Here is a 14340-nt window from a genome sequence, read left to right on the forward strand (position 1 = left end):
GTAAAGTTTCTCACCAAGCTATATAAAAAGTTTTAGGACAGGTAACCAAAAGCTTGGTCAAAGAAGTAGGTTTTAAAGAGTATCTTAAAGAAGAAGGGAGAGGTGGAGAAGTTTAAGGAGGAAATCCCAGAGTTTACAGCCTGCACAGCTAAGGCATGACCAGCAATGGTGGAGGAATGAAAATCAAGGATGCTGAAGAGGCCAGAATTAGATGAGCATAGATATCTTGGAGGGTGATGGGGCTACAGGAGATTACAGAGATAGGGAGGGACAAGGCCATGGAGGGATTTGAAAACAAGGATGAGAATTTTAAAACTCAGGAGTTGTTGGCATGGGACCCAATGTCGATCAGTGGGCACAGGGGTTATGGGTAAACGGGATTAGTGCAAAGTAGGAGATGGGCAGTTTTGGATGAACTCTAATTTACACAGGGTGGAAGATGGGAGGCTGATTTCTGTGGTTTTCGAATCAAAGAGGGAATTGGAGTTGGCCTGTGCTGACCATTCTTTTATGGTTTTGCACTGAGCAGCACATTGAAATATAGAGGTTAATTGATCCAATAGATTTGGTAGAATTGGATGGGGAACCATCTGCTCCAAGGACTTCTTTTGTAGAACGCATCTATTGGTTTTCTGAAGCACTTCAAGTTTGGCTTTCAGCGAAGATGCCAAGTTAATTAGGCACTCTTGATAAACAAATATTGGACGATTAACAGGGAACTATCCTCCCCTTCCTGAATGATTGCTTTAATTGACTGGGCTTAGAAAGAAAGACTTGCATTGTACAGCACCTTTCATGACTTCAGGACTTCTCAAAGCGCTTTACAACTTTACAGTGGTCACCACTGTAATATAACAAATATGGCAGCCAATTTGTGCACAGCAAGTTCCCACAAACAGCAATGGGATAATGATCAGATAATCTGTTTTAGAGATGTCGATTGAGGAATAAATATTGGCTAGGGCACCGGGGAGAACTCCCCTGCTCTTCTTCGAAACAGCACCGTGGAATCCTTTGCATTCACCTGGCAGGGCGGATGGGGCCTGTGTTTAAAGTCTCACCGAAAAGACAGCATGTGTGACAGAGCAGCACTCCCTCAGTTCCGCACTGAAGTGTCAGCCTTGATATTGTGCTCAGGTTTCTCGAGTGGGACTTGAAGCCACAATGAAATGAAACCACTTTGATCACACACATCTTGAACAAATGGTCCACCAACACTCTGCTGCACTCATATTGCCTGCAGTCTTCTAATATACACAGACTGAAATTAAAGATCATCTCAAATGATTCCACGTGTTGTTTAAAGGAAACTTACCTTTGATGAAAAGAACTGACCTGCCACAACTGACAGGGCTCTACTTGAGCTCACTGCAGCCACACATCCACTCCAACGTAAACATTGTGAGATCAAAGGCAATGTGGCCTTTTCCAACTTCCATTAGCTGTCCGCTTCGCAGAGACAAAGGGGCTTTAATATTCCAGGAAAGCAGCTGACTGCAAAGGCACGGCTCTCGCAGGTTGGCCAAACCGTGCAGCATAACCGTGCAGTTGAACGCACCGAGGGCATGATTATTGCTCTGCTGTCAGATTAAGGGAGGCAGTTTCAGCGAAGTAAATGAGGTGGCTTGGTCCCCACAAAGGTAGAAATATTTGCATTTATATAGCACCTTTCATGACCCCAGGACATTCCAAAGTGCTGCACTGGCAATGAAGTACATTTGAAGTGTAGCCACTGTTGTAATGTAGGAAACACAAACAGCAATAACCACCAGATATTCCATTTTTTTCAGAACACCACGGAAAACTCACCTGTCCTTCTTTGAAAGAGTACTGTGGAATCTTCTATGTCCACCCGAGAGGGCAGACGGGGCCTCAGTTTAACATCTTATCTGAAAGACAGCATCTCCAACTGCGCAGTACTGCGCTGGGGAGTGTCAGCCTTGATTTTGTGCACAACTTTCTGGAATGGGACCTGCAACCCACAACGTTCTGACTCAAAGGCAAGATTGCTATCACTAAATCATGGTTGATAACATGGCTGACAAATACACTCTGTTAAGGTAATCCAGTTTCCACATGACAGAGAAGAGCTCCAAGTGACCGGCATCTATCTGAAAAATAAAAGGGGAAGGGGGCAGATGTCCATCTGTCTCTTGGCAGGAACAATTGGGAAATTGGCAATTTAAAAAGCACCTCAAAAGATGATAGGCTCACTACCAGGATCTGACTCCGAAGAATAAGCAACAACAACTTGCAGTTATATAGTGTCTTTAACATAGTAAAACATCCCAAGGTACTTCACAGGAGCGTAACCAAACAAAGTTTGATTCCAAGCCACATTAAAGTGTTATTAGGGCAGATGGTCAAAGAGGTAGGTTTTAGGCAGGGTCATAGAGGAGAGAGAGGGAGAGAAGTGGCAAGGTTTAGGGAGAGCTTAGGGGCTAAAGAGATGAAGGCACAACCAAAGACACAAATGTAATCAAGCCTTTAACATTTTAGGATACCTTTCCATTTTTATAATCTCTCTGTTCCTCCAGCCCACTCCCTCAATTTCTATGTCCCAAAGGCAAATAAACAAGGATTTATTTTGAATAGGTTTATTGTTTATTATACATCTTTATAATGTTTATTTGCCCCTGACTATATCGTCACTGTGGCCTCTGGCAAGGATTTTAAAACAAACTTGCAGTGAAGCCTGTCCCTTTGTACATTTATTAACCAGCATATGTTACTCTGAACGGTATATATCTGGAAGGGAAAGGTGGTTTTGGTGCTGGTGAGTTAGATTGTGTTCAGACTTTTAAAAAAATACAGACTTAAAAAAAAATCCAAGTTTGATCTCATTCTCGGTAATTCTGTGGTTGGTTCAAGCTGCACACTGACACTTTCCAGCCACAGTGGTGTCGTGTTGCAATTTCCCATTCCCCACCACCCCCCCTCCCCACCGCCCCCTGCCCACCTACCCCCTCCCCCTTCCCACCGCCAGCCGATGAGTCAAAAGGGAAGACTAACTTTTCACAGCAGGGGCTAAAAACAGCTGGAACATTCCGACCAAAACACTGAGGCTCATGTGATTCATTCACACAGTAACAGCCCACAGCAGCCTGTCCGACCCTTGCTACACACACTGACGTATGGAAATGGGATTAAACATTGCATGTGAGGACAGCAAAATGGCAGTAACACTGCTTGTGAGGGCAGCAAAGGCGTTAACCAACTTGCAGAGAGGCCAAAGTCTAAGGCCCTCCCGCCATAGTATATTCCCATGTAACACCCCTCGGGCTTTAAGAACTAGAGAACGTTTGACATGAAATGTAAATGTACATTGTAAATATAACCTGTAATGGTAAGTGTGGTGAGGCACCACATGTACGGTATTGAAAGAAACTGATCTGTGTTACACTTTAGGTAATGTCAAATTTGAACTGTTATGTAATGTATTCTTACAAATTTAATGACTAAAGTATAGTTTTGAAAAAATCCAATGAGGAATTCAATAGAAACTTCCTTACCCAGAGAGTGGTGAGAATGTAGAGTCCCACCCCTCCTTCTCGATCCCCGTAGTCCTGCAAGTTCATTGCCTTCAAGTACCCATCCAATTTCCTTTTGAAATCGTTGATTGTCTCTGCTTCCACCATCCTCATGGATAGTGAGTTCCAGGTCATTACCACTCACTGTGTAAAAAGGTTCTTCTTCACATTTCTCTGTGTGTCTTGCCCAAAACCTTCAATTTGTGTCCCCTAGTCTTTGTACCATCAGTGAATGGGAACAGTTTTTCCTTGTCTAACTTATCTAAGCCTGTCATAATCTTGTACACCTCTATCAAATCTCCCCTCAATCTCTTTTGTTCCAGGGAGAACAAACCCAGCTTTTCCAACCTGACCTTGTAACTAAAATCTCCCATCCCTGGAAATGTCTGGTAAGTCTCCTCCTGCACCCTCTCAAGGACCCTCACATCCTTCCTAATGTATGGTGATCAGAACTGGATGCAATACTCCTGTTGGGGCCTAACCAGAGCTCTGTAACGGTTCAGCATAACTTCCCTGCTTTTGTACTCATTACCTCTATTTTTTTTTAGAGATACAGCACTGAAACAGGCCCTTCTGCCCACCGAGTCTGTGCCGACCATCAACCACCCATTTATACTAATCCCACACTAATTCCATATTCCGACCACATCCCCACCTGTCCCTATATTTCCCTACCACCTACCTATACTAGGGGCAATTTATAATGGCCAATTAACCTATCAACCTGCAAGTCTTTGGCATGTGGGAGGAAACCGGAGCACCCGGAGGAAACCCACACAGACACAGGGAGAACTTGCAAACTCCACACAGGCAGTACCCAGAATTGAACCCAGGTCGCTGGAGCTGTGAGGCTGCGGTGCTAACCACTGCGCCACTGTGCCGCCCACACAGCCCAAGATCCCACATGCTTTACTAATCACTCTCTCAATATGTCCTGCCACCTTCAAAGATCAATGCAAATGCACCCTCAGGTCCCTCTGTTCCTGCACACTCTTTAGAAGTGTACTATTCGGTCTCTATTGCCTCTCCCTATTCCTTCTGCCAAGATGCATCAGCTCACACCTGTCAGTATTAAATTCCATCTGCCACCTCTCTGCCCATAGCTTATCTATGTCCTTTTGCAGGCGGTTGGTATCATTTTGCCATGTTTGCCATGCCTCCAAGTTTGGTATTATTAGTAAATTTTGAAATTCTACTCTATGTTCCATGGTCCAAGCCATTTATATATATCAAAAAAATCAGTGGTCCTCATACTCTTCCCTCCTTTTTAGGCAGCCTCTCAGGAACAAGGATGACTTTTTTCCACTAAAGGGTTATGGGTCCTTAGGTGACTGAATAGTCCAATCCTGATATTCCAGGTCCCGAAGTTCATCTTGAGGGGGTGGAAGATGCCTGTGCGTGGGTTCTTTTAACATGGGGTGGCCGTTGCACACCGACTACTACATGGTCTGAGCGAAGCAAGGTCTTTGTCCAATGGCAGGGATGGCCAAGACGATTGGAAACCAGGCTTCCGCTACACGAATGGGGACTAATACACACACATGGCCAGCATGTCCAGCTGGCGAGCCCGGATGCAGGCCACGTGGATCTGCACCAGGGTGTTCTTGAAGGGGTAGCTGAAGGCCTGATCCAAGTCTCCTGTGACAAGGGCTCCCTGGGACCCCTCATGCAGCTGACCCTTGGGGAACACCATTGTCTACCATCCTTCAGTGTGAAAAACAAGTATTTACCACAACTCGCTGTTTTCTGCCCTTACGCCAATTTTTTTTTTATCCAATTGGACCCTGACCCTCCGATTCCGGCATGGATTCGATGGGCCGAATCGCCTCCTTCTGTGCCGTAAATAAATAAATGACTATTCCATGAGCCTCAATTTTATTAACCAGCCTTTTATGTGGTACCTTATCAAATGCTTTCTTAAAATTTATGAAGACAGCGTCCATTCATCAACCTTCTCTGTTACTGTAACAAAAAAATTCAATTAGATTAGTCAAGCATGATCTGCCTTTTACAAATCCGTGCTACTATCCTTAGTTGACTCAAACCTCTCCAAGTGCCTTTTGATTTTTTTCCCCCCGATTATTGTTTCCAAAACCTTACCCACCACTGATGTTAAACTAACTGGCATGTGAGCCCTCTCAGAAAATGGCTCGGGTGGGTTAAAACCATATCAGATCTTGTACTTTATAATGAGTGGCTGGGCAATAATTTGACACTCCTTGCTAAATAATTTTAAAATTGATGTCGAGAGAATGGGTGAGCTTCTGGTAAAGATGCACATATACAAATCAGATCGATAGCAAGTGATACTTTTTTATTTCTTTTTTTTTTATTTCCAAAATATACTTTATTCATAAAAATCTGTAAAAAAATACATTGCCAAACAGTTTCAAACAGCACCAAAAAATACAAACATTGCAAGGGAGATCAGTTTCCTTCATTACAATCATGAGTTGCTTCCCAACCCTTCCATTTCACATTTGTCATGCCATATACATTTTTACATTTACAGCAAATGAAAATTTTCCCGATACAGGTCGAGGGGTTTCCCATGGATCCAGCCCCTCAGTTCAGCTTGGTGGGGGGGACCTTACACTGTGGTCTTTCCCCATTGAGCCTTTGCTGCGGCTGTCCCAAGCTTTAGTGCGTCCCTCAGCACGTAGTCCTGGACCTTGGAATGTGCCAGTCTGCAAGATTCGGTGGTGGACAACTCTTTGCGCTGGAAGACCAGCAAGTTTCGGGCAGACCAAAGGGTGCCTTTCACTGAATTGATAGTCCTCCAGCAGCAGTTGATGTTTGTCTCGGTGTGCGTCCCTGGGAACAGCCCGTAGAGCACAGACTCCTGTGTTACAGAGCTGCTTGGGATGAACCTCGACAAAAACCACTGCATCTCTTTCCACATCTGCTTTGCAAAGACACATTCCAGGAGGAGGTGGGCAACCGTCTCTTCCCCACCACAGCCAACCCGGGGGCATTGCGCGGAGGGGGCGAGACTTCGGGTGTGCAGGAAGGATTTGAAGGGGAGGGCCCTTCTCACCACCAGCCAAGCTACATCTTGGTGCTTGCTTGAAAGTTCTGGTGATGAGGTATTCCGCCAAATGACTTTGGTGGTCTGCTCGGGGAACCATCCGACAGGATCCCCTGTCTCCTTTTCCCGTAGGGCCTTGAGGACATTCCGTGCAGACCACCGCCTGATGGATCGGTGGTCAAAGGTGTTTTCCCGCAGAAACTGCTCCACGAAGGATAGGTGGTACGGCACGGTCCAACAGCATGGAGCGTTCCGCGGCAATGTGACCAGGCCCATCCTTCGCAACACCAGGGACAGATAGAACCTCAGCACATAGTGACACTTGGCGTTTTCGTACTGGAGGTCTACACACAGCTTGATGCAGCCGCACACGAAGGTGGTCATCAGGATGAGGGCCACGTTGGGTACATTTTTCCCGCCCTTATCCAGAGATTTGAACATCGTGTCCCTCCGGACCCGGTCTATTTTAGATCCCCAGATGAAGTGGAAAATGGCTTGGGTGACCGCCACGGCGCAGGAGTGGGGTGTGCGCCAGACCTGCGCCACGTAGAGCAACAACGTGAGCGCCTCGCGCCTGATGACCAGCTTCTTACCCACAATGGAGAGAGATCGCTGCCCCCACATGCTCAACTTTTGTTGTACCTTGGCTACTCGCTCCTCCCAGGTTTTGGTGCATGCCCCGGCCCTTCCGAACCATATCCCCAGCACCTTCAGGTAGTCTGACCTGACGGTGAAGGGGACAAAGGATCGGTCAGCCCAGTTCCCAAAGAACATGGCCTCGCTCTTGCCGTGGTTAACTTTGGCTCCTGAGGCCAGTTCGAACTGGTCGCAGATGTTCATCAGTCTGCGCACGGACAGCGAATCTGAGCAGAAGACGGCAACGTCATTCATGTACAGGGATGTTTTCACCTGAGTGCCCCCGCTGCCTGGGATTGTCACCCCTCTTATGCTCGCATCCTTCCTAATAGACTCAGCAAAGGGTTCAATACAGCAAACAAACAAGACCGGGGACAGAGGACAGCCCTGTCTGACTCCAGATTGGATCGGGAAGCTTTCAGATTCCCACCCATTGACTGAGACTGCGCTACTGATGTTTGTGTAGAGCAGTTTGATCCAATTGCAGATTCCCTCCCCAAACCCCATTTTGGAAAGCACGTCCATCATGTAGGTGTGCGATATCCTGTCAAAAGCCTTCTCCTGGTCCAGGCTGATGAGGCAGGTGTCCGCCCTCCTGTCCCGCACATAGGCAATTGTATCCCTGAGTAGCGCGAGGCTATCAGCGATCTTCCTGCCGGGTACAGTACAGGTCTGATCAGGGTGGATCACCAACTCCAGAGCAGACTTGACTCGACTGGCTATGACTTTGGATACTTTTTTATTTCGTACTTCGAGCGGGTTAAAGTCGGGACTGGCGCATTTCTGACAGGGCAGCACTCCTTGGTTACATGGGTCTTTCCAAGCAGCCTTTTGGGAGAGTATTCCCTTGCAGGAACTACGCACCACACTTTTGCAATGTTGTCCTCGGATTAACCGATAAACAAGCGGCGTCTCCTCTCTTATCAGGAGCACTGGCAGCACATACTGGAGCGCTGACGTTAGGCTTATAAACACAAATCACAGACTCCAAGCTCTCTCGCAACCGAAACAAGCAAGGCATTTGGCTTGAAATTAAAGTGCAAACCCTCAATTTTACTCTAAGACGTCGCTTGCTCATTGCAATGATGATTTAAAAAACGCAACAGGCCACATTACACTTTGAGAGGTGTTTATATATGTTGTTTCTTTGAATAAAAAATGGTAATTCCTTCCTTTAGCAGCTCTTTATGTCTTAATATTCCTTTGCTCCGGGACCCGCGGAGGAATTACATTGTATTTAACCCTGACTCTGTGACATTATCTCAATTCCTTTCCCACTGAAAACCATATGGAATTGCAACAATGAACGGTCCTAAATCCTACTTTTAAAAAGTGCAAGTATTCGGAGAATAAGTTCAATGATTCGGTGTCTGGCTCACACTTCCTAACAGTGAGCGGCGAAAAAGTTGTTGTTGGTTCAGTATTGAATACCTAGTCTGTCTCGGTTCATGTCTGTAACCCCCTCCCCCACCTTCCTTTGTCTGCAGTCCACCCCCACCCACTTTCAAAAGGCAAGTTTATCTGGAGTCTCACGAAAGGACTTTATCAGCTTTGGACAAATATGTACTTTATATTGTGAAAAATGAACGCAGATCTGATGAAGGCTTTTTTGGGAGACTTTAGAGCTGCTGTAAAACTAAATCAAACATATTTTTCCAGTTGTTGATGTATCCCGCCTCTTTCATCCATTGAGATTCAAACGCACACGCGGCTCAGAACTGCTCTCTAGCTTGTAAAAGGCGCGCTATTTAGGCGTACCATTGAAAAAAAACACTTCCCAGTACTGTTCAATAAAGTCAGCCACAAGTAAACAGCTGGCAAGAAGCTGAGAGTTAAATTAAACCTTGTTTAATAACATATATAATACTTTGGCATTAATCTCAAATCTTTGTAGACGAGCAGTGATTCATTTTGTACAATGACTGACTGTTTAGAGCTGGTCCTTGTGTTCAGGAGGCTGTCTAAAGGATGCAGTGTCTCTTTAAGAGAGACGCCTTGTGTCTGATGGGTCTGAACAGCTTTTTTTTCTCAAAAGTTCTAATAGTTCCTCCAGTGATGTCAGAGGCAGACTTGTAAATATTATTGATGTGGCCCAAGTGAAGACCCCTCCCTTCCCCCCACCCCCCGAGGTTCCACCCATCCTCCCCAGGGTGGAGAATGTTATAAAAGGGGCTGGAGAGACAACCACTCGTTCACTCACTGGCCAAAGGCATAGTGAGAGGTGGTTGGGATTCGTTGATGTGCCAGCACCCCCCCCCCCCCCTCTCTCTCTGTCCCTCTTTCTCTGCCCTTGTGTAGCAACCCCTGTGCCAAGTGCCCGCTGTTTCGCCGCTCCTTTAAATAAAGGGGGACTGCTCCGGCTTGTGGGTGTCTTGAGTGAGCTTGTGAAGTGGGCCGGGTGCTTGGAAGATGCGCCACTCCACGCTCGGGGGTTTCCTACTGGCCGTGTGCCTGAGCGCAGCCAGCGGCCAGAGAACCAAGGAGAAGAGGCAAAGCCAGACCCGGTACGATGACAACATCCACAATCAAAGTAAGTATTCCGAAAGAAGCAAATGGTTTTTAAAACTTTTATTATAACACCCCTGGAAGTTTTTTAAAAAAATTGTGTCACAAGCCCCCTGAAACTTTTTAAAAAAGAAATATTAAACCCAATGAAACTTTTCTTAAAAACTGGTATAGTAAATTCCCTGAAACATTTTCTAAGCATGTATCCCGTTAGCTTTAGTTCTGCTGCACAGTTTGAGAAGACCGCAGTTTTATTAAACGAATCTTACAAATGGCTATATGATATTGAGATGCATCTGGGGGTCAATTTGGAGAGGATCGCATTTGCTGTTGCAGAAAATACCATTTCTTATGTCCTTATGAATCATTTGGCTGAGTATATTGTTTAAAAAAAAGCTTTCAAAGAGGCGGAACAAGGACGAGGGGCCGAATGGCCGCCTCCTGTGCTGTATGATTATCGGATTAATTCAGCACTGCACAAGGAGTTAATGCAATATACATGAAATGCATTGCGTTGTCTATCAGCCTGTTTGTTTCGTTTAGAATTGGGAGAGCTTATCTCTGCTACAGCCAGTTAAAGATTACCTTTTCGATCCCCTCTAGAGCTTTTCAACCATCTCTTAAGTTTCCACTGCGGATTTTAAGGGCAATCTTGACAAAGGACCATCGGCCGACCTTTTCCACTCTCTCCACAGATGTTTCCTGACCTGCTGAAAGTTTCCAACATATTCTGTGTTTATTTCAAATCTCTAGCATCTGAGATAATTTGCATTTTCTGGTACATCTTTCCGTTATTCGGGGTGGGCGGTGTTATTGTAATCCTTACCCCCCCCCCCCCCCCCCCACCCCCCGCTTCAAAATGGGTAAGATATGGGAGTCTATTTGCTGCCTCGTCCAAGCAGTCATTCATTCCTCACTTGTAAGCGTTGACCTTGAAAATGGGCCGGCTATTCGGCAACGGAAGCCAGCACGTCCGAGTGCTGTCCCATTGCATCCACCAGGTAGCCGGAGTGATTGTCGAGCTCCTTGCTAGCCCGGTTGCTACTCGATTCAGGTCAGTCCGGGGATCGAACCCTTCATCCGCCCCCTGAGTTGCTTCTGCATCGGGAGTTTGGCGTGCGGGTGCCGTGTGCAAGCGGGGAGCAAAGCCCGGAGTCAATCTGGCGGATCCACTCAGACCGGCGGCCAGTCTTGGGCTTATCTCTGGGGTTGCGATGGGCAAGAGCTGCATCTCGGCTCACTCCAAAACACAACATAAGAACAACTTACGATTTGGTTACTCACTGAGATATTGGGTGGGCGCGGGGAAGCCCATTCACTTTGGCAAGCCTCTCCTTTTAGAAATGTCTGTTGTCTCTGCAAGTGAGCTGGGAGTTGTGTGGGCAGGACAAGGAATTGTCTTGAGCTATTCTGAAGGAATTACTCAAGTTAGATAATGCTGAAATAGGAGCAAACGAATATTGTACTGTGAAAGCTGAAAATCTGAAAGGGAAAGAGAACGTTCTGGAAACACTCAGCAGGTCAGTCAGTATCTGTGAGGAGAAATAATATAATTTAATTTAATGAGTTTTCTTTTGTTGGGTGGATTTTATGATTAAGTTCCTTTAATAGTTGTCCCTCTTTTTTAAAAAAAAAAGGTGGGGTGTGGGGTGGCGGTGTAAGTTGGGTTTCGGTTTAATGGTATCGGGCAGGACAGTGTAATCCTTAAAAGATCTGTTGGGAGAAAACAGATGAGTTAATTCAAAAGCAAAATACTGTGGATGCTGGAAATCTGAAATAAAAATGGAAAATGCTGGAAATACTCAGCGGGGCCTGGCAGCATCTGTGGAGAGAGAAACAGAGTTGATGGGCTGTTTTAAGTCCTTTTAGGTCTAACGTTCCCAGCCCCCTCCTCCCCCACCCACATCCAGGGGGCTGGGAACTTTGGAGTAAAAACCCGTTGGACGTCTCCCCAATGTGTTCCCGCTTCCTCGCGCGATTTATCTGGAGGCAGCTTCAGGGTGATGACAGCTAGCAGTGGCGGGGGAGCCAGTGAAGGCGATAATTGAGCAAATTAGCAGCCGATTTTAGAAGGGATTTGAATTTTACTCAGGGCGCACAGGACACCCGCTTTGTTTGCAGCTCGCCAACACACTGGAGTTGAGAGCACAGCGGGAGGTCGGAGCGCCATGCGATGCATATGCAGTGTTCACTTTGAAGGACCAAATGGACAAGCCTCAGGCCATCCGCCTGCAAAGACTTGCAAATCTGTGTGTTTCACCTGCAGGCGGATCCAGCAGATAGTGCTGGGCATGAGCGATTGGCTGCCAGTCCCCTCACCAGGATCGTGCCTCCAACTTGTGCTGCCCTCTCCTGCTCCAGGCAGCTCACTGCTTGTCAGCCGCCCTTCACTTTGATTGACCTTCCCACATACCTGGAAATGTCCACCTCCTGAATATTTTCAAAGTTGGGAAAATTCAGCTCAACATTTCATCGGAACTGGAAAAAGGACCTGAAACATTAACTCTGTTTCTCCCTATCCACAGCTGAGTTCATGTTTCAGGTGTGGCACCTTCGCGAACTGAGAGTTCATATCTGAAATGTAATATCGCATGTTGTCTCTACAGACACTGACCAACCTGCTGAATGCAGTGTTTTCATCCTTGCGATACGTTTGGTCTTTTGGGGAACGTCTGATTTGATGTGTTTGTCTGTGTGTTTTCTCTTTCCCCGTTCAGATTCTTGTTTTGACAATGGGAAGGTTTACCAGGTCAACCAGCAATGGGAACGTACTTACCTGGGCCGGGTGATGATCTGTACCTGTTACGGGGGAGGTCGAGGCTGGAATTGTGAATCAAAACCTGATGGTAAGTAAGCAGTTAAGGAGCTGGTGTCACTGAGTTCCTAATAATGTATCTTGGCATCTAACACTACCTCTAACTGTGCAAAGTCCCAACAGACGGAAAAGTAAATGCTTCCTGCCATTTTTACAGCTCGCCTTAAGCACTGTGTTGCAGTACCAGTGTACATTTCCCCTGTTTTACAGTACCAGTGTAGCTTGATGACTAACGTGTGGTTCAGAACAGCATAAATAGTGCAAGTTCAATCCCCATTCTGGCCATTCTTCCCTAGTCATGTTCATCTCTCCTGTATGGAGAAAAAGAGCAGAGAACCTGCTCTTGGGCAGAACACTGCCACAGCACTAGTGTATGCTCCCATGTGTTACAGTACTAGGTGTGTTATTATAGTGCGAGTGTATGCTCCCAGTGTGTTACAGTATTAGGTGTGTTATTACAGTGCCAGTCTATGCTCCCAGTGTGTTACAGTACTAGGTGTGTTATTACAGTGCCAGTCTATGCTCCCAGTGTGTTACAGTACTAGGTGTGTTATTACAGTGCCAGTATATGCTCACAGTGTATTACATTAGCAGTGTACAGTACCATGTGTCATCGTCCAGTTTCGCTGTATGCTTGCAGTAACAGTGTATGATCCCAGTGTGATGCAGTACAAGCAAATGGTCCCAGTATCGGTTTGCAGTGTTTTACTGTAAGTTTCTGCATTTTGAAGCAAAGTTTTGCCGATATCATGGATGGAATAAATAGAATATGGTTGTTGGGGGCGTCTTTTAAATATACCTGCCACTTTGCAGAAGGTTGCGGGTACAAGTTCCATTCCAGAGATTACACAGAATCTGACACTCTAGTGCAGTACTAAGGGAGTGCTGCACGGTCAGAGGTGCCATCTTTCAGATGAGACATTAAACCAAGGTCCCATCTGCCCTGTATGGTAGATGTAAGATATCTCATGGCTGGCTTGAAGAAGAGCAGGGGAGTTCTCCCCAGTGTCCTGGCCAATATTTATCCATCGACCAACATGATTAAAGCATTGATGTTTGTGAGAGCAAATTGGCTGCTGAATTTCCTACACAGTGACAACACTTCAAAATGTACTTCATTAGATGTAAAGCATTTCGGAATGTCCTGAGATTGTGATAGGTGCTATATAAATGCGAGTAGTTTCATTTTGATTTCCCCGTTAATTTTTATGTGTCCTTTGACTACAAAATAAACCAGCTGTTGTCACAACTCCTCCAGTGGCAAAGTGAAGCATTAAGCCTCACAAACTATAAAGTTGCAGGCTTGACTCCAGACTGTCGGCTGGGGCAACAATACACCTGACCATCTAGATATCAAAGTGTGGGCCAAACAGGGCTCTGTAGTTGGCACTCGTAGGCCATGCTCACCCATTGAGACTGGTTCAGGGTACCAGAGGACTGCTAGTGCCCTGGTTTCATACCCCTCAGGAGAGGAGAGTGTCAGGGGATGGGGCAGAGACGGTCACTTCTAGATTGGGAGGACCTCTGAGGATAGGTTTAATCAGCTGACCTAGACTGTGTTTTGATTTTTGCAGTTGAAGAGATGTGCTACGACAAGTACACTGGGAGCAGGCAACGTGCTGGTGACACCTGGGAACGTCCCAAGGATGGCATGATTTGGGACTGTACCTGCATCGGAGGTGGCAGAGGAAGGATCAGCTGTACCATTGCAAGTAAGGAAAATGAGTGCGGAGCATCGATGGGGATTGGAGGTGGGGGTGGAACAGGACTAGTATTATAAAAATGTACCTTTTCTGAGAATGTCTAATGGATTTTTCTCTTCACAT

The 14340-nt window shown here is 46.2% G+C and overlaps 1 protein-coding gene across 5 annotated transcripts in view; it reads left to right on the forward strand.

Annotated features, from left to right (window-relative positions):
• Positions 1-9395: 9395 nt before the first annotated feature.
• LOC137372313 (fibronectin-like) overlaps positions 9396-14340 on the forward strand; it is a 102289-nt gene continuing 97344 nt past the window's right edge. For 3 of the 5 annotated variants that reach the window (XM_068036129.1, XM_068036130.1, XM_068036131.1), the window contains exons 1-3: positions 9396-9724; positions 12417-12545; positions 14089-14226. In XM_068036129.1, the coding sequence (XP_067892230.1) occupies positions 9604-9724; positions 12417-12545; positions 14089-14226 (388 nt within the window). In that variant the 5' untranslated portion in view covers positions 9396-9603. The remainder of the gene's footprint in view (positions 9725-12416; positions 12546-14088; positions 14227-14340) is intronic. The other 2 variants (XM_068036133.1, XM_068036134.1) reach the window with 1 other exon arrangement.

Source organism: Heterodontus francisci, chromosome 7 (genome assembly GCF_036365525.1).
Source record: "Heterodontus francisci isolate sHetFra1 chromosome 7, sHetFra1.hap1, whole genome shotgun sequence".
Classification (NCBI taxonomy): domain Eukaryota; kingdom Metazoa; phylum Chordata; class Chondrichthyes; order Heterodontiformes; family Heterodontidae; genus Heterodontus; species Heterodontus francisci.